We start from the raw sequence: 24868 nt of genomic DNA, 5'->3' as shown, positions 1-24868 counted from the left end.
ATCCCCCAGGCAGCGAGGAAGGGACATGGCCTCTGTGGAGGGGCTGATCCTTTTATTGGGTCGCGCATGGCCGCGGGGCCCAGCCCTCCCTGTGGGGCTGCCGGCGCCTGCAGCCCCGTGTGTGCCCGGCGAAGGCAGGCGTGTGCAGGCACACGCGTGTTCCTCCCCACACGCGGTGCCAGAGGGCCCTTCCCCAGTGCCGGAGAGGAGTGTCCACCGCGTCCAGTGTCCCCTTTTTTCCTGCCGCCATCCCCGGCGGGGGGCTAGGCCAAGCTGGGGGTGACGTGGCCGTCGCCAGCCTCGCGGATGTTGGCGGCCCATTCCTTCCTCTGGATGGTGCCCGTCTTCTCCTCGCGGAACTGCTGCCGCTCCTCCCGCGGGATCTTCACGGCATGGTACTGCGGCACGGCCGGCGGCGCGTAGCGAGCCCGGCGGAAGAAGCCCAGCTATGGCGGGGGGGAGACACACTGGGGGAGTCAGGGCCCCATGGGGAAGCCCCGGCTCCAGGAACGGCGCTGGGAGCCCACGGCGTGTGCCCAACCCTCGGCACCCAAGTGTCACGGCAAACCCTTGCACGCCCATGCAAGTGTGGGCAGCAGGGCAAGGGGGGGGTTCTGCCCCTCTGCTCCGCTCTGTGAGACCCCCCAGTGCTGCCTCCAGCACTGGGGCACCAACAGCAGAAGGACACGGAGCTGTTGGAGCGGGGCTGGAGGAGGCCCCGGAGATGCTGGGAGGGCTGGAGCCCCTCTGCTGTGGGGACAGGCTGAGAGAGCTGGGGGGGTTCAGCCTGGAGACGAGAAGGCTCCGGGGAGACCTTCCAGCCCCTTCCAGTCCCTGAAGGGGCTCCAGGAAAGCTGGGGAGGGACTCTGGAGCAGGGAATCTAATGATAGGATGAGGGGGAAGGGTTTCAAACTGAAAGACGGTAGATTTAGATTGGATATTGGGAAGAAATTCTTGGCTGTGAGGGGGGTGAGCCCCTGGCCCAGGTTGCCCAGAGAAGCTGTGGCTGCCCCATCCCTGGAGGGGTTCAAGGCCAGGTTGGACGGGGCTTGGAGCAACCTGGGCTGGTGGGAGGTGTCCCTGCCCAGGGCAGGGGGTGGCACTGAATGGTCTTTAAGGTCCTTGCAACCCAAACCATTCCATGATTATATGCCGAAACGCTGCAAACCCTTGCACAATGTCCTTTAGTGTTATTAATGTTAGTTATTTAGTCTTATCCTATTAAATCTGTTTATATTTCAACCCTCGGGTTTCCTTGTTTGTCCCTGCTTCCCCTTCCCAGGTCGGGATGGGTCATCGGGTGAGAGAATAATTGTCTAAACGACAATAGATTTTTGGGGGTTCCTCAAACCAGAACGCACGTGCACGTACCAGCACTGCAAACCCTCGCACCCGCATACGCGAGCACTGCAATCCCCCCACCACGTCCCAATTTGGGCACCGCAACACCCTCGCGCCAGCACTGCAGACCCTCGTCCTTCCACCCTGATGCTGCCAACCCTCGTCCCCCCGCCTCGGCACGCCGTCGGCCCTCGCAGGGTGGCCACCAGCCCTGGCACCCGCCCTGCGTATCCACAGCGGCCGCCGCCAGGCCCAGGGTGGGAGAGCCCTGCGTTACCGCTCGCCCTCCAGCGCCTGCTGCTCCGCCGCCGAGGGCTGCAGGCCCAGGCGCGCCCGGTAATAGTTAGCAGCGTACCGGGACTTTCGGCTGCTCCGCTTGAAGAAGCCGCACTGGGGAGGAAGCGAGAGGGTGAGGCCAGGCAAGGCCAGGCTGGGTGGCACAGCATGGCACGGCACAGGAGAGCTGGGGTGGCATGGTGTGGCACAGCACGGCTGGGATGGCATGGCACAGAAGAGCCAGGGTGGCATGGCTTGGCATGGCATGACGTGGCACGGCACGGCTGGGGTGGCATGGCACAGAAGAGCCAGGGTGCCATGGCATGATGTGGCACAGCACGGCTGGGGTGGCATGGCATGGAAGAGACAGGGTGGCGTGGCATGGCATAGCTGGGGTGGCACTGCATGGCTGGAGTGGCACAACGTGGCATGGCACAACTGGGGTGGCTCAGGGTGACCTGGCATGGCTGGGGTGCCACACCATGGCACACCATGGCGCTGTGCAGCTGGGGTGGCACAGCATGGCACAGTGGGGATGGCACGACATGGCATGGCACAGCTGGCGTGGCACGGTGTGGCACAGCTGGGGTGGCACATTACAGCATGGCATGCTATGGCTGGGGTGGCACAGCATGGCACGACGTGGCCTGGCACAGCTGGGGTGGCATGGCACGGCACAGCATGGCACAGCTGGGATGGCACAGCATGGCACAACATTGCACTGCACAGCTGGGGTGGCATGGCATGGCATGGTATGACATAGCTGGGGTGACACAGCATGACACAACATGGCACGGCACGGCACGGCACGGCTGGGGTGGCACATTATGGCATGGCTGGGGTGGCACAGCATGGCACAACGTGGCATGGCACGGCATGGCACAGCTGGGGTGGCACAATATGGCACTGTGCAGCTGGGGCGGCATGGCACAGTGGGGTTGGCATGACATGACATGGCATGGCACAGCTAGCATGGCACGGCACAGCTGGTGTGGCACGGTGTGGCACAGTGTGGCATGGCTGGGGTGGCACAGCATGGCATGTCACAGCTGGGGTGGCACACCATGGCCCAGCATGGCATGTCACAGCATGGCATGGCTGGGGTGGCAGAGCATGGCACGACGTGGCATGGCACAGCTGGGGTAGCACGCCATGGCACAGCATGGCATGGCTGGGGTGGCACACCATGGCACAGCATGGCATGGCACAGCTGGGGTGGCACACCATGGCACAGCATGGCATGGCTGGGGTGGCACAGCATGGCACGGCTGGGGTGGCACAGCATGGCACGACGTGGCATGGCACAGCTGGGGTGGCACACCATGGCACGCCATGGCACGGCACAGCTGGGGTGGCACACCATGGCACGACGTGGCATGGCACAGCTGGGGTGGCACGCCATGGCACTGCGCAGTAGGGGTGGCATGGCATGGCATAGCTGGCGTGGCACGGTGTGGCATGGCACGGCCGGGGTACCCTGTGCCATGGGGAGGGGGACACACATCCTGCCGCGGACACCCCGTCCCCGTCCCTCACCTTCCAGAGGATGAAGACGAGCAGGGCCAGGACGAGGACGCCGGCCAGCACGGCCAGCAGGATGACCCACCACGGCACGCCACCGGCCACCGCCTCCCCGGGGTCCAGGTAGATGGAGACGGGGATCTGGGGAGGGGAGGGTGGTCAGGGGGCAGCGGGGTGGGGGGCCAGGGTGGGGGGGGACAGGAGAGGGGAACGGACCTGGGTGGAGGCGTCTTTCAGCACCAGGTTCTTGATGGAGGAGGTCACCGAGACGCTGGCGCGCACGATCAGCTCCACCGAGGTGACGGCCAGGTATTCCTGCGGCGGGGGCACGGGATGGGCAGAGCCCCCTCTCCCAGCCTGGGGGGTCCCCTCCCTCCTGTCCCCATCCCAGGTGTCCTGTCCCTGTCTCCGGGGTCCTGTTCCCCTCCCCAGACTGGGCGTCCTGGGGCACAGTGTCTCTGTCCCCGTTCTGGGGGTCCCATCCCTGGCCCCGTCCCCATCCCAGGTGTCCCATCCCCATCCCTGGCCCAGGGGTTCTGTCACCCTCCCCATCCTGGGGGTCCCATCCTCATCCCAGGGGTCCTGTCCCTGTCCCTGTCCCTGTCCCCATCCCAGGGGACCCATCCCTGTCCCCGTCCCCAGACTGGGGGTCCCCTCCCTGTCCCCATCCCAGGGGTCCTGCCCTGTCCTGGGGGTCCTGTCCCCCTCCCCGGCCCAGGGATCCCATCCCTATCCCTGTCCCTGTCCCCATCCTCGGTGTCCCGTCTCCATCCCCATCCTGGGAGTCCCGTCTCTATCCCTGCCCTGGGGTCCCGTCCCCCTCCCCAGCCTCGGCGTCCCATCCCTGTCCCTGTCCTGTCCTGGGGGTCCCATCTTTGTCCCTGTCCCCATCCCAGATGTCCCATCCCCATCCCCATCCCAGAGGTCCCGTCCCCGTCCCCCATCCTGGGGGTCCCGTCCCTGTCCCTGTCCTGCGGTCCCATCCCCCTCCCCAGCCTGGGGGTCTCGTCTCTGTCACCGTCATGGGGGTCCCATCCCTGTCCCCATGCCGGGGGTCCTGTCCCCTCCTACCTCCAGGAAGGTGCTGTTCCAGAGGCGCCCGCGGGCCCTCAGCACGGCGGCGCGCTCGAAGCTGTGCAGCGGGCAGCGGAAGGCCAGGCAGCGCGCGGTGCCCTGGGCACAGTCCTGCGGGACGGGGGGGGTCAGCACAGCCGCGCACCCCAGGGCTGGGGGCACCCCAGGAGCAGGGGGCACCCCAGGAGCGGGTGCTTCCCAGTAGTGGGTGCACCCCTGGAGTAGGGGGACCCCAGGAGCAGGGGCTCCCCAGGAGTGGGGGCTCCCCCTCAGCAGGGGCACGCCAGGAGCAGGGGCACCCCAGGAGTGGGTGCTCCCCAGGAACGGTGGCACCCCAGGAGCAGGAGCACCCCAAGAGTGGGTGTTCCTCAGGAGTGGGTGCTCCCCAGCAGCAAGGGCCCCCCAGGAGTGGGTGCTCCCCAGGAGCAGAGGCACCCCAGGAGCAGGGGCATGCCAAGAGTGGGCACTCCCCAAAAGTGGGTGCTCCTCATCAGCAGGGGGACCCCAGGAGTGGGTGCTCCCCAGGAGCAGAGGCATCTCAGGAGCAGGGGCACCCCAAAAGTGGATGCTCCCCATCAGCAGGGGCACCCTAGGAGTGGATGCACCCCAGGAGCAGGAGCACCCCAGGAGCAGGAGCACCCCAGGAGCAGGGGGTACCCCAGAAATGGATGCTCCCCAAGAGTGGGTGCTCCACAGCAGCAAGGGCCCCCCCAGGAGTGGGTGCCCGCCAGGAGCAGAGGCATCTCAGGAGCAGGGGCACCCCAAGAGTAGGTGCACCCCAGAACCGGGTGCACCCCAGCAGCCGCTGCACCCCAGCCCCACTCACCAGCGTGACGTTCCTCCTCCTCTCCGCGGGTGCCGGCACCCACCAGGACCCCGGGGTGGGCGCCTCGGCAGGGTCAGCCTCCCCCGGTGGCTCCTGCGGGGTGGGAGGAAGGATGGGCATGGACGGGGGTGGCACCGACCCCCCCCCCCCGCCCTGGGGCACCCCCACGTCCCCTCCCGCGGCGGTACCAGGGCCAGGCGCAGCGGGTTGGCGGGGGGGCTGCAGGCTGTGGGTTGCCCGGGGGGGCCCGCCAGCTCCAGGTGCAGGGGGTACAGCAGCCATTTCCCGTTGCTGATCTCGTGGGGCCAGAGGAGGGTGAGGAAGGCCGAGCCCAGAGTCTTCAGCGACTGCCCCCGGTTGGAGACCTGCCGGGGGTGGGGGGGGGGACAGGACACACATGACATGGGGGGCCCCCCTCCACTCCTTCACAGCCCTCCTGTCCCACAGCCACCCCCCACCACCCAGGAGCATGGGGTGGGACGGGGAGCAGCGGGGCTGAGACCCCCCCACGCAGCATCCCTGTGTCCCCCACCCTGTCCCCAACTCACCGTCACCTCGAAGTGCCAGCCCCCCCCAACCCCCTGCACAGCCCCCCTGTGCCACAGCCACCCCCGGCCACCCAGGAGCATGGGGAGCGAAGGGGAGCAGCGGGGCTGAGACCCCCCCACGCAGCATCCCTGTGTCCCCCCCACCCCGTCCCCGACTCACCGTCACCTCGAAGCGCACGGCGCTGCCCACCTGGCTCTCCCGCCTCACGGCGCTCTCCCCCCGCACCACCCCGCCGAAGAAGAGCCGGGGCGGCACGGCCACGCTGCGGGGACAACCCGGGGCGGGGGGGCGTGTCAGGGCAGCCCCGGGGCGGATGGGGGGGTCCCAGACACCCACCCCTCTCCCCACCGTCACTCACCCTGTCACAGAGAGGGGCAGCTCGATGACCACACGGGCACGAGCCACCACGGGCTCCAGCCCCGGCTGCTCGCTGATCCTGGGGAGAGGTGGGGGGGTCAGGGTGGGGGTGGGGGGCATCACCCCAAATCCTCCCCACCCAGAGCGGAGTTGGGGGGGGCTCCGCTGCGAAGGCCCCCAACCCCCCCCCCCCCCCCCCCGGGCTCACGTGGACAGGGCCAGCTCCACCGCCAGGTCCGTGGTCCGGATGGTGATGCCCAGGGTGCTGAGGATGAGGAAGAACCGCACCTGGGGGCAGAGGGGTGAGGGCTGGGGCTGGGGGACGGGGGTCGAGGGGGGGGGGAGCGGGGAGCTGTGCCCACCTGGGCTCCGCGTTTCATGGGGTTGCCCAGCTCGCACTCCACCTGCGAGCCGTTCTGGTTGGCGAGGCACACCACCGGCTTGTCCTGGGGGGCAGAGGGATGAGCCCCCGCTGCTGGCATCCCCCCAGCCCACTGCGCCCCAGGACTGACCCCCACTGCACCCCCTGCACCCCCAGAATCATCCCCCATCCCTCTGCCCTCAGCACCCCCCAGACCATCCCCATCCCTCTGTAGCCCCAGGACCAGCCCTGTCCCTCCAGTGTCCCCAGGACCATCCCCGTCCCTCTGCCCTCAGCACCCCCAGGACCATTCCCAGCCCTCTGCATCCCCAGCTCTGACCCCATCCCACACCCCCAGCACCCCCAGGACCAGTCCTGCCCCTCCAGTGTCCCCCAGAACCATCTCCATCCCTCTGCTCCCCCAGGACGATCCTCATCCCTCTGCATCCTGAGGACCATCCCCATCCTTTTGCCCTCAGCACCCCCAAGGACCAGTCCTGTCCCTCCAGCATCCCCAGGACCTTCTCCATCCCCCTGCAGCCCCAGAACCATCCCCAACCCTCTGCCCCCAGCACCCCCCGAGACCATCCCCATCCCTCTGTAGCCCCAGGACCAGCCCTGTCCCCCCAGCATCCCCAGGACCTTCTCATTCCCTCTGCTCCCCCAGGACCACCCCATCCCTCTGCACCCCCAGGATCATCCCCATCCCTCTGCACCCCCAGGATCATCCCCATCCCTCCGCTCCCCCAGGATCATCCCCATCCCTCTGCTCCCCCGGGATCATCCCCATCCCTCTGCACCCCCGGGATCATCCCCATCCCTCTGCTCCCCCAGGACCACCCCATCCCTCTGCACCCCCAGGATCATCCCCATCCCTCTGCTCCCCCAGGACCACCCCATCCCTCTGCACCCCCAGGATCATCCCCATCCCTCTGCTCCCCCAGGACCACCCCATCCCTCTGCACCCTGAGAATCATCCCCATCCCTCCACACCCCTGGGATCATCCCCATCCCACGCCCCCAGCACCAGCTCTGTCCCTCCACCATCCCCAGGACCTCCTACATCCCCCTGCACCCCCGGGGACCACCCCCTCCCTCTGGCCCCAGCACCCTCCGGACCACCCCTTGCCCCCCCCCAGCCCCCGCACCGAGGGTGCCCGGCCGTCGTAGGGGCGCAGGGCGGAGTAGGGCAGCTCCGGGGGGAAGGTGGCGGTGAGCATGGCCTCGTGGGCATCGTCCCCGTCCCGCTGCGGCTCCGCTGGGTCCGAGGGCAGGTTGGTGACATGGATCTCCAGGGCCACGTCCTTCTGGTCGCTCATGGCGAAGATGGCGGTGCCATCCTCACCCCTGGGGACAGAGTCACCGTCAGCCTCCCCCTCACACCTGGGGTGTCTCCAACAGCCTGTGGGGTGGGGACCCGTCCCTGTCCCCCTCACCTGGGCAGGGGTAGGAAATCAGCGTCCCCCAGGCGGGCGCAGAACTGGAAGTGGAGCCGCAGGTTGCTCTGGCAGATCTTGTCGTCCCCGCAGCCCTGCTTCAGGAAATGCACCTGGAGGTGGGGGGACAGACAGAGAGAGGGGGACGGGGACACTCCACGCGGGACAGCGCACCCCGGACCCCCGGGGAGGGAAGGCGGCCGCGTCCCCACCTCGGTGCGGTGGCTGCTGGGCTGCTGGGGGCTGAGCACGGGCAGCAGCGGTGGCAGGGTGGTCCCCCGGCCCCGCCGGCCCGCCCCGGCTCCCTGGATGCCGTAGGCGAGGGTGATGGCGATGGGGCGCAGCTTGTCACGGATGCTGTCCTGCGGGCAGGGTGGGAGAGGGTGAGGGGGGAGACGGGGGGGCCGCGGATGAGGATGGGGACAGGGATGGGATGGGGAGAAAATGAGAGTGGGGATAAAGATGTGGACGGCAATGGGGACAGGGACGGGGACGAGGATGAGGATGGGGAGAAAACGGGGATGGGGACAGGGACGGGGACAGGGACAAGGACAAGGAGAAAACGGGGATGGGGACAGGGATGGGGACAGGGACAAGGACAAGGATGGGGGTGGGGATGGGGATGAGGATGGGGACAGGGATGGGATGGGGAGAAAATGGGGATGGGATGGGATAGGGAGAAAATGAGGGTGGGGATAAAGACAGGGATGGCAATGGGGACAGGGAAGGGGATGAGGAGAAAATGGGGATGGGGATAGGGATGGGGACAGGGACAAGGCCAAGGATAGGGGTGGGGACAGGGATGGGATGGGATGGGATGGGATGGGAATAAGGATGGGGATGGGGATGAGGATGGCGAGAAAATGGGGATGGGGATAGACATGGGGACACGGATGAGGATGGGGATGAAAACAGGGATGGGGACAGGGACAGGGATCAGAATGGGGATGGGGATGAGGATGGGGATAGGGACAGGGATGGGGGTGAGGATGGGGATGAAAACAGGGATGGGGACAGGGACAGGGATCGGAATGGGGATGGGGATGGGGATGAAAACAGGGATGAGGAGGGGGAGAAAATAGGGATGGGGATGAAAATCAGGACAGGGATGGAAAGAGATGAGAACAGGGATGGGGATGAGGAGAGGGATGAGGAGAGGGATGGGGACCCACCTGGAGCTGGAAGGTGGCTTTGATGCAGGCGCGGGCGTGCTGCCGGGGCAGCTCCACCGTGTCGGAGAACTGGTGCTCGGGGTCCGAGGGCCGGCGGCCGAGGAAGGAGACACGGGGGGCCTGGCCCCGCCGCCGGCGATCCGTGTCGGCATCCAACACATACTCCAGCACTGGGGACAAGAGGGACGGGCGCGATGCCAGGGGTCCCTCCCCTCCCACCCCAGGGTGGGGTCCTGCTCCCCCCTCACCCCGCTGCCCGTCCCCACCACGCTCACCGAGGCGGGGGCTGTAGCTGGCGGGACTGGCCGTGTAGCTGAAGCAGGCTCGGACATCCACGCTGGGGGGGCACGGGGGGATCTGGGGTGAAACGGGTGGCATCCACCCCCGGCCGTGCCCCGGCTGTGTGCCTGGGGAGGGGAAGCCAGGGGGGGACAGCGGGTGACACCCACCAGACGCCCTCCTGGTGCTGGCAGTTGCTCTGCTCCAGGTCGATGTTGGAGGGGAGCAGGGAGACATTCCTGGAGACGTGGACGACCGGCCGGGCCCTGGCGGGGGAGAAACGGGGGGTGCCAGGCTGGGCCCCCCACCCCGAGGGCACCCCGAGCCTCGCACAGACCCAGCATTCGCCCCCCACACGGGACCCCTGGCCATATCCAGGGATTGGGGACCCCCTGGGTCAGGGGATGCTCCGGGAGGGTTTGAGGGGAGCCCAGGGTGGGGGGATGCTCAGGGTGGGCGGGGGGGAAGCTCAGGGGTGGGGCATGCTCGGGGTGGGGGGTGCCCAGGGTGGGGGGATGCTCAGGGTGGGCAGGGGGGAAGCTCAGGGGTGGGGGATGCTCCGGTGGGGGGATGCTGAGGGTGGGGGGATGCTCGGGGCAGGAATGCCCAGGGTGAGGGAGGCTCGGGGTGGGGGATACTCAGGGGTGAGGGATGCTGGGGGTAGGGGGATACTCGGGGGTGGGGGATGCTCATGGGGGGGGGGGGAATGCCCAGGGGTGATCAGATGCTCAGGGGTGGGGGATGCTCATGGCGGGGGATGCCCAGGGGTGGGGGGATGCCCAGGGTTGGGGGGATGCCCGGGGAGGGGGGGGGGGATGCTCAGGGTGGGAGATGTTGGGGGTGGGGGATGCCCAGGTATGGGGGGACATTGAGGGGGAGGGATGCCGGGGAGTGGGGGGGATGACACTCACCTGTACAGCACGACGGTGTCGGAGAGGGAGCCAACGAGCAGGTCAGGGTAGAGGTTCCCATCCACGTCCAGCCCCCCCGAGAGGGAGTACCCGAAAGCCATCACCCCCACGCCCTCCCCGTCCAGGACCTGGGGACAGGCCACCCGTGACACCCTGAACTGGAGGTGGAGGAGGGGGGGTGACGGGCAGTACACCCCCACCACCACCACGCACCCCCCCCTCACCTGCGCCGGCTTTGCCACGATGCCCAGGTTGCTGCCGTGGTAGATGTAGACTTTGCCAGCGCCGTCGAAGGGGGCTCCCACGGCCAGGTCTGGGGGGAGCAAGGGCAGGTGGGGGGGGGGGGAGTGAGTGGTCCGAGACCCCTCCCAGCACCCTTGATGGAATGCAGCCCCCCAGCTGCCACCATCTGCCTGCCCCAGATTTCCCCCCCACCCCCGAACCCCTCACCCTCGAAGCCGTCGTGGTTGAGGTCCCCGGCAGCGCTGAGGGCGATGCCGAACATGGAGCCGCGGGTGCCGTTGAGGCGGAGGGGGGTGGCGGAGTCCCAGCGCCCCGCCGGGTTGATGTAGACATAGGCGGCCCCCCCGATCTCCTCCTTACGCTCAAAAAAGTGGGGGGCGCCCACCACCAGGTCCATCCATCTGCGGGGACGGTGGCTCCATGACACACACCCCCCACGGCCCCCACAGCGGTGAGCCCTCCTGGTGCACCGGGCTGATGCCCTGGCACTGAGATCGGGGGGGACCGAGCCACCACGGTTTTTGGGGGACTCCCCCTCACTCAAACTCACCCGTCACTGTTGAGGTCGAGCACGGCGACGGCGTAGCCGAAGGCGGAGGTGAGCTGCTGGCCGGGCAGCACGGCCTCGGGCACCAGGCGGTTGGCACCGTCCCGGCGCAGGATGACCACGGCCCCGGTGTGGTTGGCGCGGGGGGCTCCGGTGACGAAGCTCAGCTCCTGCTGTCGCGTCAGCCCCGCGCCAGAGTCCACCGAGAAGCCTGCGGGGGGGGGCGGGGGGGGGGCGCGGGGGGGGAAAAGTAATGGGGGGACAGGTATCGATGCCCACCTGGCTCCCCCTGGCCCCCCACATCCACCATGTCCGTCCGTCCGTCTCTCTCTCTCTGCTCAGCCCTGGGCTACCGGGGCTCAAGGACCCTCGGGCTTTGGCGGGGGGGGGGGCTCTGCTTGTGCCTCAGTTTCCCTGCTTTGTGCTCCCTGGGGCACAGCAGCTCGGGAGGGGGGGAAGGGGGGGGGGGGGGGGGCAGGACTGCAGGGTCCCCTCCACAGCTCCGGGCCAGCGGAAGCCAAGGGGGAGCAGAGGCTGCCGGGGGGAGCGAGGACCAGCCCCTCCCTCCAGGAGGGGAGATTTTGGGGAGAGAAGGGAAGATTTTGGGGGCCAGAGCAGCAAGACCCAGAGCAGAGCCGGACGGGGGCCAGACCCCCCCAGCTGGAGAGAGTGGCAGAGCTCCCTCCCCACATGCAGCAGCTGCAGTGACCAGCCCCCCCACAGCCCCCCAAGCCCCCCACAGCCCCCAGCCAGGCTCCAGCAGGATGCAGCCGCTGCCCACCCCCCTCCACACCCCCCCAGCGGGAACCGTGCACACCCCCCCCCCATGCAGAAACACCTCCGGTGGAAAGAGTTGGGGGACAGCAGGGTGCTGGGGGCCACGCCAGGCTCTGTGCTCCCCCCCCGCCGCCCCGCCCCCAGCCTGGCGGTGCCCCCACCATAGCCCCGGGACACAGGACAGGAATGGGGACAGGGCAGTGCTGGCCACAGGGACCCCGGGATGGGGGGGGGGGGTGTGGGGGGTGTGTTGGGGAGGTGGGGGGGGGGAATCCCCACCCCGGTGGGGTGACAGCCACAGGCTCGTGCCCAGCCCAAAAGCGGGCGGCGGGGGTGGGAGCATGGCGTGGGGGGGTTGTGTGTGCAGCCACACGCGTGCACGGTGGGGGGGGTGTTGCATGAGGAGTGGGGGGGGGGCATATACATACCGGGGGGGGGGGGTGCGAAGGGAGGGGTGCTCGGTGCATGCATGCACAGGGAGGGGGGCGATGGGCGTATGGGGTTGGGGGGAGGCGCAGAGGGAGGTGTGCTGGGTGCACGCGTGTCCATGCACGCATGTGCTGGGGGGGCACCCAGCGGAGGCTGCGGGAGCTCTCCTTCCCTCTCCCCTCCACAGATAATGGGGTGGGGGGACAAACACGCCGCAGGACACGTCTCCGGGGAGGGTGGCACACGGAGGGGAAGACGGGACGGGACGACGACGACGCCGCCAGTGACCGGCGCTTACGAACCCAAGTAGCTATTGTGGGCCACGTCGCCGGCCGCGCCGGGCACCTTCTCGCCGGGCTGGGGGGTTTTGTAGACCAGCTGGTCGGGGTCTGAGCTATCAATGTTTGTCACAAAGAGCAGCCCTGCACCGCGGCCGGGCGGGAGAGAAAGAGAGAGGGGCGTCAGGGTGGTGGGCCCCCCCCCAGGCCCCCCTACCCAAGTAGCTGTTGGCGGGCAGGGGGATGAGCGAGGGGTCCTGGTCCTTCTCGCCCCCGGCTTCGTAGGGCCCGTCGTCGACGCGCAGCAGGTCGAGGGAGCTCTGGTTGAGCAGCTCCACGCGCAGGTTCCCTGCGAGGCGAGGAGGGGTGAGGGGGCGCGCTGGGGACCCCCCCACCCCCCACCCCGGGGGACCCTCCTGGGGACAAAGGGGCGCCGGGGCCGTCCCATGGCGCAGCGTCGGGCGGGGGGACCCGCGCCCGGCTGGGCATCCCGGCACACGCATGCGCCAGAGCACAGGCGTGCGCGCAGGCGGGAGCATGTGCGTCTAGCCACGCGTGTACACGCGCGCAGAGCGCACGGCCCATGGCCTGCGTGCGCACAGCCGGAGCACACGGACACGTGTGCTCACGTGTAACGCGCTCACACAGAGCACACAGACATCCGCATGCTCACACCCGTGTGCTCACACCCTCAGCACGCACATACACGTGTGCCAACACCCACAGAATGCACACACATGTGTGCTCACACCTGCAGCACGCTCACACACGTGTGCTCACACCTGTAACACACTCACACGTGTGATCAGACCCTCAGCACGCTCACACACGTGTGCTCACACCTGTAACACTCACACACGCGCGCTCACACCCTCAGCATGCTCACACACGTGTGCTCACACTGTAACACACACACGCGCTCACACCCTCAGCACGCTCACACACGTGTGCTCACACTGTAACACACACACACGCACGCTCACACCCCCAGCACGCTCACACACGTGTGCTCACACTGTAACACACACACGCGCTCACACCCTCAGCACGCTCACACACGTGTGCTCACACTGTAACACACACACACACACGCTCACACCCCCAGCACGCTCACACACGTGTGCTCACACCTGTAACACACTCACACGTGTGATCAGACCCTCAGCACACTCACACACATGTGCTCACACCTGTAACACACACACACACACACGCTCACACCCTCAGCACGCTCACACACGTGTGCTCACACTGTAACACACACACACGCACGCTCACACCCCCAGCACGCTCACACACGTGTGCTCACACTGTAACACACACACGCGCTCACACCCTCAGCACGCTCACACACGTGTGCTCACACTGTAACACACACACGTGCTCACACCCTCAGCACGCTCACACGTGTGCTCACACTGTAACACACACACGCGTGCTCACACCCCCAGCACGCTCACATACGTGTGCTCACACCTATAACAAGCTCACACACGGCACATACCCCCACCCGCCGCTTGCACACCCGTCGTGCACACCCTCGCACCCCTTCCCCGCCAGGAACACGCGCCCACACACACGGCCAGGTGAACCCATGCAGCCCCCACACCTCACCCTTCCAGTTGTAGGTGCCGGGGGCCCCGAAGAGGACGTAGTGGTGGTCGGGGCTGAAGGCGGCGGCCAGGCCCTGCTGGCAGGAGCCGAAGCGGTCGTGGCCCTGCGGCCGCCCCTGGCAGAACTTCCACTCGCCGCCGTCCAGCTCGTCCCGCACCCGCAGATCCTGGCTTAGCACGAAGCAGCGCCCGATCACATCCCGCGTCTCCAGCGGCTGCCGCACCCGGTGCCGCGCCTCATACCGGTGGGCGCAGGTCTGGGCGGGGAGGGGGGGGACGACACAGAGGGGAGGTCAGGAGGATGCCGGGGACCCCCACCCCCCCCCCCCCCAGTCCTCACTGGTGTCCCCCCACCCCGGTGCTCACCACAATCTTCCCGCCGGCACCTTGGCTCTTGACGCTCACCCCCAGCCACTGGTTCTCCTTGCTCTCCCGCTGCAGGTCCACTGGTGGGGATGGGCAGCGTCAGCCCCGCCGGGACCCCTGGGGGGTGGGGATCCCGGGGGGGGTGGTGGGGGATTCCCCACAGACCGAGCATCCCCCCCACCGTGGAGCGCAGCTCACCTCCCTCGTCGATGGGCACCCGCCAGCAGTCGGAGAGCTCGGGGGTCAGCGGGCAGGCGAAGAGCCCCCCGGTCCGGTTGGCGCCTTGGCCGGGCAGCGCCGGCGCCTGGGGTGCCCCCACCAGCAGCCTGCCATGGTGGGGAGCCCCCCCCCGTCAGGGTAGTGAGGTGGGGGGGGGGATCACCACCCAGCACACAGTCCCCCCCAGCCCCAGCCAGGCACATACATGCAACACTGGGTTTGCACACCCTGTGTCCGTCCCCCCCCAGCCCAGCACCCGTGACCGTCCCCTTCCCCCCCCACAGCTGTCCCCACACCCCCGCACCAATGTCACGCCGCTGGTGCCAGCCCAGCACGGTGCCAGCCCCCCCCCCGCCCCACACCCCCGCCTGAGCAGCTGCGGCCCCGGCGCAGCCATTCCCAGGCCTCAGCCGCAGCTCGGTGCACGTGTGGGCAGGGGATGGGACGCAGGGGGTGACACCCACCTCCCTGCCCCATCTCCCCTTGGGTGCAGCAGGGTTGGGGGCACCCAGACCCCCACCTCCCTTGGGGGGACAGGGCTCGGCCCCGCTATCAGGCGAGTCCTGTGCCACTGGTGGCTCCCTGGTGGCCCTGGGGCATCTGCAGCCACCCCCGGCTCCTCTCCCCCAGGGGATGGTGGCCTCGGGACACGAGGGAGCCCCGGGGGGCGACGGAGAGGCCAAGCCGGTAAAAATAAACTGGAATTCACTCAAAATAACCCTGCAGCAACATGCCCAAAAAAGGAGGGAGCCAGACGGAGGCACCGGGCACTGCCCGGGGGTGCCAGCGCCAGGGGACCTGTTCCTGAGCCCTGCCGGGGACCAGAGGGGGACAGCAGCGGGGGGACACCGGTGTGGCAGAGCCCAGCGCGGTGCCAGCGGCTCCGCAAACACCTGCCCGGGCACCGGGAGGTGGGGGGGGCGGAATATCCCACCCCACGCCAAGAATGTGGAGAGGCGGCTGCCGCGGCTTCGGCCGGCGCCACCGGCCTGGCGGGGGCATGGGGACAGGCGGCGGCGAGCCCGAGGGGACAGGGATGGGGACAGGGATGGGGCCAGGGCCTTGCGAGCGGGTGGGGAGGCGCGGGTGACAGCGTCCCTCGGGACCTGCCCGCTCTAGGGGTCCCTGGCGCTGAGACCCCTCGCTGCCCAGGGGCCACAGGGGCTGGGGTCCATCAGGGACACAGGGGCTGGGGACACGGGGGACAGAGGGGACACGGGGACAGCGGCCGCAGCGGGTGGCTGCCCTGGCATGCACTGGGTGGGCGTTTGCCAGCTCAGCGGCTGGCGGGCGCGGGGGAGGTGGCGGGCACAGCCGGGGGGGGGTCCATCTGCCCGAGCACCCCAAGGCTGTGCCTGTGGCATTGATCACCCCCCAATGTCCTCCCCACCCCCAACCGGCTCCTGCTGACTAACTCCGGGCAGCACGGGGCGGGGGGGGTCCCCCTGCCTGTCCACGTCCCCTCAGGTCTCCAGCCCCATTGGAGTCTCGGCACCCCAAAGGCGGGAGGGGGCAGGATCGGGCCCCTCCAGCATCCCCGGGAACAGGCGGGGGGAGCCGAGAGAGGCGGGGGGACCCCCGGGCTGCCGGTCCCAAACTCAGTGCGGGGGACACAGACCCGAGGAGGGGACACGGAGCCAGGGGGGGGACGCAGAGCCGCGGGGGGATGCGGAGCCATGGGAGGACCCCACCCGGGGGCACGATCCGCGGGGACAGCCCAGCCGCCCGGCAGAGGGTCCGCGGCCCCCGCGCCCCTCTTAGCCCCGCTCCCGGGGGTCCGGAGCCCCCCCGTCCCCGTGTCCCCCCCCGTCCCCCTCCCGCACTCACCAGCCGGCCGGCTCGGGGCTGAGCTGCCGGTGCAGAGCCACGGCGAAGCCGAAGAGGCTGCCCTTGTCGCCGTCCTTCAGCAGGGTGCTGGTGGCGTCCAGGTTGAAGGCGGCGGTGGCCACCAGCCGCAGGCAGAGCCAGGGCAAGCAGAGCCGAGCCCCCGCCATGCCGCCGCGCCCGCCGCTCCCCCCGCCACCGGCCCCGCCACCGGCCACGGCGAGGAGGAGCACGGGCCGCCCCCCCCCCCGCCCCGCCCGCCGCGGAGGAGGGAGGGGGGGGTGTCACACCGTGTGTCACAGCCTGGGTGGCTCGGGCTGGGGCTGGGCATCACGCCCCGACACGGAGCGTCCCGCACCCCGCAGGTCGCTGCGCGGGGCAGCGCACCCCGTATGGTGGGGGCTGCACCCTGTATCGCAGCGTATCGCACCCATCGCCCCGTATCGCAGGGCATCACGCCCCGTACCACACCCCGTAACTCAGTGCATTGCACCCTGTATCACAGTGCATCGCCCCGTATCGCAGTGCATCGCATCCATCACCCCGTATCGCAGTGTATCACACCCCGTATCGCAGCATATCGCACCCATTGTCCCATATCGCAGTGTATCGCACCCCGTATCGCAGTGTATCGCACCCATCACCCCATATCGCAGTGTATCACACCCCATATCACACCCCGTACCTCAGTGCATTGCACCCTGTATCACAGTGCATCGCCCCGTATCACAGTGTACCGCACCCCGTACCGCAGTGCATCGCATCCATCACCCCGTATCGCAGTATATCACACCCCATATCGCAGTGTATCGCACCCATCACCCCGTATCACAGCGTACTGCACCCCATATCGCAGCGTATCGCACTCATTGCCCTGTATCACAGTGTACTGCACTCCATATCGCAGTGCATCGCACCCATCGTCCCGTATCACAGCGTACTGCACCCCGTATTGCAGCGCATCACACCCATCACCCCGTATCACAGTGTATCGCACCCCGTATTGCAATGCATTACACCCCTTGCACTGTATCACAGTGTACTGCACCCCGTATCGCAGTGCATCGCACCCATCGTCCCGTATCTCAGTGTATCACACCCTGTATTGCAGTGCATCGCACCCATCACCCCGTATTGCAGGTGCTGCACCCCGTATCGCAGGGTATTGCACCCATCGCCCCATATCGCGGTGTATCGCACCCCGTATCACAGTGTAATGCACCCCGTATCGCAGTGCATCACACCTGACACCCTGTCACCTGCAGTGACACCCCGTCACCCACAGTGACGCCCTGATACCCTGACACCCCGTCACCCCAATACCCTGATACCCGCAGTGACACCCCGACACCCTGATACCCGCAGTGACACCCCGACACCCGCAGCGACACCCACCGGGCAGAGCTGCCATGGGGGGGTAGTTTGCCGTCCCAGCACCGAGGCTGTGCTGATGGGGACAGCCCTGGGGACACGGTGGTGGGAAGGGGACCGGCACCCTGCTCTGGCTGCTCCCGTGGGAACAGCCGAGCCCTGTCCCCAGACTCCTGCCAGGCCCCCCAACCGCCCCCGCCTGGGAGAGGCGTGACCCCCCCTGCACCCCAAAACAAGAGGCAGGACGGGACCCCCATGGTGCCTTTGCAGGCTCCCAAGGGACGGGGGACACAGCAGTGCCGGGTCCCACGGGAGCGGTTGTGGCCCCGCACCCCAAATGGCAGCTTGGGGAGGTGGGGAAAGGGGGGGGGGGGGCTGTCATATTTTCCAGCACACTGGCTATTTTTAACCGCTCCCGCTCTCCAAAGGCTGGCGGAGATATTTGGGAGCTGGCAGGGCCGCGCCGGCCGCGCAAACGGGCTCCAGCGCCGCGCCGGGCACAGCAACACTCCTGCACCCCGACCTCCTCCTCCTCCTCGCTGCCCTTTGGGGGGGGGGGGGAAACGAGGGAAGCCCAAGAGGGTCCATGTTCCCCCCCCAGCCTGGCCGCCGTCCAGCCCTCCCCACGCTCACCCGCTCTTTCCTTCTTTCGCAGCCCAAAAAAATCCCTTCCCAATGTCCTGGCTGACGTGGGAAAGGGCCGATCCCTGCCTGGGAGCAGAGGATGGGAACAGACCGGGTCCCTGGGGGGCTGTTCAGACCCCCCCCCCCCTTCGCCGCAACCCCCCCCTGCACCCCGAGGGAGCTACCCTGAGCATCACGCGAGCATCAGGCGGAGGAGAAACGGGAAGGAAGGGGGTTATGGCCAGGAAGCGAGATGATAAAAAACACGATTCGATCTCCCGGTGCCGTCCCTCAGCACCGAGGGGACCCCCAAAAAATCAGCTGGAGGCTCCCGAGCACCCATGAGCTGGGGGGGTGGGGGGTGGGGAGATGGGACCCCAGCTCACGTCCCCAACTGGCTTGGCCACCCGTCTCTCCTCCAGGCTTCAGAACAACCCATCCCGGGGACACCCCACTCTCCAGCCTCCCGGCTCCCAGCAGAATCTCCAAATCCACTTGGTTTTCCCTCAAACAGACCCAAACCTGAGCTCGGCACAGGCAGGAGCTGCCGTCACTGCCCCCGTACGGGTGGGCAGGGAGCAGGCAGGGAGCCTGGGTGCTCCCAGCATCACGGCAGAGTCTGTCATCATCCCCTCTGCGCCATATCCAGACAATTTTTAATTTTGGTGCAAGTGCCAACTTCCAAATGAGGCAGGGTTTGCCCCCAGGAGCTCCCCCCGCCTCAGCCCGGCTCCCGGCAGCCCGGGCACGAAACACAAGGGTTTTCACAGCTCGGGGCGGGGGGGGTCAGGCAGCAACTCGCGCGTCAGGAGAAGAAAACTCCTTGTTGGGAGGATTCCCTTCGCTCCATGCCCCGGCTTCTCCCAGCAGCTGCGGCCTCACCCCGCTGGCACAGATGGGCGGGGGGGCTGCACGGCTGAAGTCCCCAACCCGCTCGAGGACAACGGGGACAACACGGGGACGCCTTTGTCCCGCTCCCGCGGCCAGGGCAGGATCCGCTCCAGGAGCCTCGCCGAGGCTTCCACGGGGTCAGGAGAGGGGGAGAACAGGGAGCGGAGCTCAGGCAGGGCGAGAATGGGACCCACCGCTTCCTTCCACGTGGAGGGAGGGAGGGAAACGCTCCCCAGGGCCCCCCCCCAGCCCGGCCAAACACCCTCGCTAGCGCCGTTAACTCTGTGAAGGGCTGAACTGAGCCCAGGCTCCCTCCCCGGATCATCCTCCATGGGCAGGAGAGGAGGGAGGATGAGGAAGGTGGGGGATCCACACACGGGAGCGGCTCCCAGGTCAGTCGTGCCCCTTGGGGCAGAGCCGAGAGATTTCGCTGCCATTCCAGGCAGCTCCAAAGGAGGCCATGGCACGTCCCCGGCACGTGCCGAGAGCCGGCGCCAGCGCCTGGGAGAGGTGTGAAGTCCCAACGGTACCCGCATGAGGGTCAGCATCACTGGCCAAGGTCCCCAACAGGGCAGCAACCTTCATTCCTGTGGAAGGAAGGGCAGCAACTGGCGTGGTTCTGGGAGCCACGCCTGGTCCCAGGGCTCCTGCGGGTGGGAGAGCTGCTGGCGGTCACCCCCACAAACACCGAACCCCCCCCCCCCCGAATACACACCCAAACCCTTCACCGGGAGCAGCTGACCCCAACACACACCAAGCCCGGGTGCGGGGAGGAGCGGAGCAGCCCCAGCACCCCCGTTAGCCCAGCACACTCGTCAGCTAATGATGGAAACAGCGAAATAAATTCCTCCGCCCTTCCCAAGGCTGCCGCAAGCAAGAGCTTGTTCGTGTAACCGGAGCGGGGCAGCACAGCCAGGCCTGCGGGGAGCAAACGGGGTTATTTTTACCCATTCACGGGTTTATCTTTGGCCACACATGATGCTCAAGTTCCTGTAGCTGCAGCCAGAGTTACGCCGGGTCACCAGCTCGGAGCAGGGAGGCAAGGGAAGGGACAAGGAGTGGAATCCGTGGGGAGAATGTGGCTGAGACGCACATCCCGAGGGGCTGAGAGCCCGCCCGCAGGGAGCTCCAGAAGGAACAGCTGAGACGGCGGCTCGGTGCTGCCTGCACCCATCAAAGCCTCCACAACTACAGCGCCCTCCTCACCCTTCCTCACATTCCCTTCCCCTGCCCAACCCGAGAGGATGACAAGATCTTCATCATCATCCTCCTCCTCCTGACTGTTGGGCCGTGGCCAGCCGCCGCCCAGCCAAGGGACCAGCCTCATCCCAGGTCTGGGGCTGATTCAGCCCGGTGAGATCAGCCGCATCCCGGCATTTCTGCCAGCTCACCCTTCCAGCACTCTGCAGCCCAATTTAATTTTCACAGTGGGCTTTGCTGGCAGCAGCCGCAGCCCGGGGGCCTGGCCGGCTTTCCCCCCTCCCCCCACTGCTAGCCTCATCCATTACGGGCTGGCACACGGACAGCCCGGGCGGCCGCACCTGACATCGGGACGCTCTGACAAGGACAGTTCTGCATCATTTGAGATTTAGCCCCAGTCTCGGATCCCACCACAGCCGGGAAGCAGGTGAAAGCTCGGGAATTCCCAAGGAGTGGCTTTAACAGAGTCGAGGTCAGCTCGTTCAGGCGCCCCCGGCCTCCCTGTCGCCAGCAGGGAGTAGAGCACCATCCCGCTCATCACCGGTCACGGGAAGGAGACACAGCTCACCTGTTCCCCCCAGACCCTCCTATAGCCCCCCCCAGACCCCCAGCCAGGCTTCTATAGCCCCCTCAGCTCCCCACTCCCTCAAACAGCTCCCTATAGCCCTGACACAGTCCTGTCACCCTCACAGCCCATCACCCAGACCCCTGTGGGCCCCTACAGACCCCTCAGCCAGGCCCCTGTAGCCCACTCAGGCTCCTACAGCCCTCACCTGGGCCCCTATAGACCCCCCGGGTTGCTGTATCCCCCATGTAGGCCCCTACAGCCCCCTGTGGCTGCCAGCTGGGCACCTATAGCCCTCACCTGGGCCCCTGTAGCCCCCTTGGGTCCCTGTACCCTCCAACCAGGCCCCTACAAGCCTCTACACAGGCCAGTGCAGTCCCTATGTTCCCCCCCCAGCCCTTACGCAGGCCAATGCAGCCCCCTCAGGCACCTACAGCCTTCATCCTGGCCCGTATAGACCCCCCAGGCCCCTGTATGCTGCATGTAGGACCCCCCACAGGCCCCTGCAGCCCCTAGGGCCCCTCCAGGCTCCTGCACAGGCCTCTGAAGCCCCTAGAGCCCCCCCAGGCCCCTGTACTCCCCATGTAGCGCCCCCCACAGGCCCCCGCAGCCCCTATAGCCCCCCAGCCCGTACACAGGCCCCTGTATCCCCCTCAGGCACCTACAGCCCTCACCCCGGTCCATATAGACCCCTCGGGCCCCTGTGTCCCCCATGCAGGCCCCTACACAGGCCCCTCGAGCCCCCTCAGGCCGCCAGCCAGGCCCTTGTGGCCCCCTCAGGCCCCTACAGCCCTCACCCGTTCCCCGTACCCGCCATGTAGGCTCCTACGAGCCCCCAACACGGGTCCCCCCCAGCCCCTACGGCCGCTATAGGCTCCGCGGGCCCCGGGAGGCGGGACGAGGGGGCGGGCCGGGGCGGTCAGGTGGCGGTGACGCGGCGGTCAGGTGGCGGGGGGCGGGCCGCGGCGGTGGCGGTGCCGGTGGGGCGGGGTGCGGTGCCGGTGCCGGTGCCGCCATGTTGTCCCGGCTGCTGAAGGAGCACCAGGCGCGGCAGAGCGAGCGGCGGGAACTGCAGGGTGAGCCCGCCCCCGTCCCCATGGCGACTGGACCTGCGCCCCCCCTCCCCATTGGCGGCGGGAGCTGCCGCTCACCGCCGGGCCGCGCACCCCATTGGTCGGTGGGGCTGTCCGTCAAAGGGGGAGGGTGGGAACACCGTGGTGGTGAGGGGCGGCGGGGGGGGGGCGGCAGGGTGGAGCGTGATCTCACCGCCCCGCACGCTGACGTCACGCCGCTCCGGGGTGGCGTCACGGGTTGGAGTCCCGCCGCCCCTCACGGCCGCGTCCCCGCAGAGCGGCGGCGCAGGGAGGCCATCGCGGCCGCCACCCGCCTGACCGAGGCCCTGGTCGATCACCTCAACGTGGGGTGAGGCCGGGACCCCCCCCCCCGCCCGGGACCCCTCCGACCCCCGGCTGGGGACCCCCCAAACTCCCCCCCAGGACCCCTGACCCTCGGCTGGGGATCCCCAACCCCCCCCCTCACCCGGGACCCCCCGATGCCCCTGACCAGGGCCCCCCCCAGCCCCTTCCTCCTCAAATCCCCTATCCGGGGACCCCCAAAGCCCCCTGAACGTCCCACTGGGGACCCCCAGACCCCCCGGGACCCCCCGACCCCCAAGCCCTGGTTAGGGACTCCCCAACTCCATCCAGGGGTCCCTGCAATCCCCAACCCCCCCCGGCCAGGGATCCCCCAGCCCCTTCCTCCTCAAATCTCCTATCCAGGGCCCCCAAAACCCTCCTGGCACCCCCCCACCCCGGGGACCCCCAGGATCCCCAGCCCCTTTTACCCCTGGAAACCCCAACCAGGGACCCCCCCTCCCGCAACCCTGGGGTCCCTTCCCCCAAAATCCCCTGGCCAGGGACCCTTCCCAGCCCTGGGGGCCCTTCCCCCCCCCCCCCCCCGAAAGCTCTGCCCAGGGATACCCCAACCCCCACCCAGAGACCCCTGCACCCCTAACCCCCCCATCAGGGTCCCCCCCCAATCTCCTTCCCACACACACACACAGAGCCAGCGACCCCTCATCCCCCCCCCGGCCCAGGGACTGCCTCAACTTCCTGGCCCCTTCCCCCCCTGCACCCCAAACCCCCTCCCTGGAGACCCCCTGCCACCCCCCCCCCCCCCGCAGCCCCTCTAGTGGCCCCCAAGTCCTTCGGCTTCCCCCCCTCCCTGTACCCACCCCCTCCCTAGAGACCCCCCCACCCCACCCTGGGGCTGCTGGGGTGGGACCCCACCCCCCATTTGTGTCCCCCATGTGTGTCCCGTCCCCCCCCCCAGGGTGGCTCAGGCGTACGTCAACCAGCGGAAGCTGGACCACGAGGTGAAGACGCTGCAGGTGCAGGCGGCCCAGTTCGCCAAGCAGACGGGGCAGTGGATCACCATGGTGGAGAACTTCAACCAGGCCCTGAAGGTGTGTGCGGGGGGGTCCTGTCCCGTCCCCCACCTCAAGCACAGGCAGGGAGGGGGGAGTCACACACCCCCCCCAGCCCTGGGGGGAGCGGATTTCCCTCTGGGACACGTGGAAAAGCAGCCGCATGGAAACCCCTGGTGTCACCGGGGCTGGGGTCCTGCCACCAACGTGTGCCGGGAGGCCCCCACCAGCATGGGCCAGCCCCCCCAGTGCCAGTGGGTGGGTAGGTGTGTGGGTAGGTGGGTGGGCTGCACCCCCCAGCCCCACTGGGAGCCTACTGGGAGCCCACCACGAGCCCAGTCCAGCCCTCCCAGTGCCAGTGGGTGGGTGGGCTTCGTCCCCCAGCCCCACTGGGAACCCCTCCAGCACGGTCCAGCCCCCCCTGGAAGCAGTGGGTGGGTGGGCTGCATCCCCCAGCCCCACTGGGAAACCCCCCCGGCACAGTCCAGCCCCCTGTGGAGCCAGTGGGTGGGTGGGACACATCCCCCAGCCCCACTGGGAGCCCACCACTAGCCCAGCCCAGTCCACCCGATGCCAGTGGGTGGGTGGGCTGCATCCCCCAGCCCCACTGGGAGCCCACCACCAGCCCAGTCCAGCCCTCCCAGTGCCGGTGGGTGGGGGGGCTGCATCCCCAGCCCCACGAGGAACGCACTCCTGGCACGGTCCAGCCCACCCAGTGCTGGAGGGGGGGTGGTTGAGTGGGCTGTGCCCCCCAGCCCCACCAGGAGCCCACCACCGGCACGGTCCAGCCCTCCCAGTGCCGGTGGGTGGGTGGGCTGCATCCCCCAGCCCCACGGCTTGACGCCGGAGCAGTCTGGCAGCATTCATGGGGGCTCAGCCAGCCCCGAGCCCCCACAGGGCTGCGGCTGCTGGAGGGTGGGACCTGCCGGAGGATGGGACCCCCACCCAAAATCCCACCGGCAGCCCCCTGACAGCCGCCCCCCCCCCCCGCCCCATCCCGGCAGGAGATCGGCGACGTGGAGAACTGGGCGCGCAGCATCGAGCTGGACATGCGGACCATCGCCACCGCCCTGGAGTACGTCTACAAGGGGCAGCTCCAGCCCTCCTGCTCCTGAACTGCACCCCCCCCGGGGCCCCCCCATCGCCATGGCTGCTCCGGGCAGATATCGCAAGCCCTGGGCACAATGCCACCACTGCTGCCGCCGGCCGCCACAGGGACCCCTCGGTATCGGGGCGCGGGCAGAATAAAGCGTGGTTGTATGGCGGAGGTGTGGAAGCTGGGCCAGGCACAGCCCTCGCTGCCCCCCCTAAGCCCCCTCATCCTCTTTACCGCTTAACCCAGGCTCTGAGGCCCCTTTTTCTCCGGGACAAAGGGCCCCTTCTGGCTCTAAT

The 24868-nt window shown here is 68.3% G+C and overlaps 2 protein-coding genes across 6 annotated transcripts; one reads left to right on the top strand and one right to left on the bottom strand.

Annotated features, from left to right (window-relative positions):
* Positions 1-33: 33 nt before the first annotated feature.
* On the bottom strand, positions 34-16650 carry ITGA7 (integrin subunit alpha 7). 5 transcript variants are annotated; one of them, XM_054187117.1, is made up of 26 exons: positions 16404-16646; positions 14556-14683; positions 14358-14437; positions 13993-14248; positions 12596-12727; positions 12403-12522; positions 10898-11105; positions 10555-10748; positions 10329-10417; positions 10105-10232; positions 9364-9459; positions 9190-9251; positions 8915-9084; positions 7955-8104; positions 7743-7855; positions 7455-7653; positions 6308-6391; positions 6154-6233; positions 5947-6024; positions 5748-5850; positions 5228-5404; positions 5040-5132; positions 4211-4324; positions 3356-3454; positions 3155-3280; positions 34-446 (listed from the first exon to the last, which is right to left on the bottom strand). In XM_054187117.1, exons 1-26 carry the CDS (start codon positions 16568-16570, stop codon positions 264-266), a joined length of 3429 nt encoding a protein of 1142 aa, XP_054043092.1. In that variant the 5' UTR covers positions 16571-16646; the 3' UTR covers positions 34-263. The 5 variants fall into 5 exon arrangements, with proteins under 5 accessions (XP_054043092.1, XP_054043089.1, XP_054043090.1 ...); XM_054187114.1 differs by lacking the exon at positions 12403-12522 and having other exon boundaries at positions 16404-16645; XM_054187115.1 differs by lacking the exon at positions 12596-12727 and having other exon boundaries at positions 16404-16633.
* A 5322-nt stretch (positions 16651-21972) lies between these two features.
* On the top strand, positions 21973-24813 carry BLOC1S1 (biogenesis of lysosomal organelles complex 1 subunit 1). The gene is made up of 4 exons (XM_054187157.1): positions 21973-22127; positions 22401-22473; positions 23383-23515; positions 24481-24813. The coding sequence occupies exons 1-4, from the start codon at positions 22067-22069 to the stop codon at positions 24589-24591; spliced, it is 378 nt and encodes a 125-aa protein (XP_054043132.1). The 5' UTR covers positions 21973-22066; the 3' UTR covers positions 24592-24813.
* The last annotated feature ends 55 nt before the right edge of the window (positions 24814-24868 follow it).

The sequence above is a fragment of the Rissa tridactyla genome (genome assembly GCF_028500815.1).
Source record: "Rissa tridactyla isolate bRisTri1 chromosome 24 unlocalized genomic scaffold, bRisTri1.patW.cur.20221130 SUPER_24_unloc_1, whole genome shotgun sequence".
Classification (NCBI taxonomy): domain Eukaryota; kingdom Metazoa; phylum Chordata; class Aves; order Charadriiformes; family Laridae; genus Rissa; species Rissa tridactyla.
Note: the sequence above shows the minus strand (reverse complement) of the source record. Positions and strands in the feature narration are given on the sequence as shown.

Coding starts and splice junctions, on each gene's coding strand:
- ITGA7 (XM_054187117.1), bottom strand. CDS start 16,570: ATGGCGGGGGCTCGGCTCTGCTTGCCCTGGCTCTGCCTGCGGCTGGTG. Junction 11,106..12,402: donor GGCCCACAATAGCTACTTGG/GTTCGTAAGCGC, acceptor CCCCCCCCGCAG/GCTTCTCGGTGGACTCTGGC. Junction 6,025..6,153: donor GTGGAGCTGGCCCTGTCCAC/GTGAGCCCGGGG, acceptor ACCTCTCCCCAG/GATCAGCGAGCAGCCGGGGC.
- BLOC1S1 (XM_054187157.1), top strand. CDS start 22,067: ATGTTGTCCCGGCTGCTGAAGGAGCACCAGGCGCGGCAGAGCGAGCGG. Junction 22,128..22,400: donor CGAGCGGCGGGAACTGCAGG/GTGAGCCCGCCC, acceptor GCGTCCCCGCAG/AGCGGCGGCGCAGGGAGGCC. Junction 22,474..23,382: donor GTCGATCACCTCAACGTGGG/GTGAGGCCGGGA, acceptor CCCCCCCCCCAG/GGTGGCTCAGGCGTACGTCA.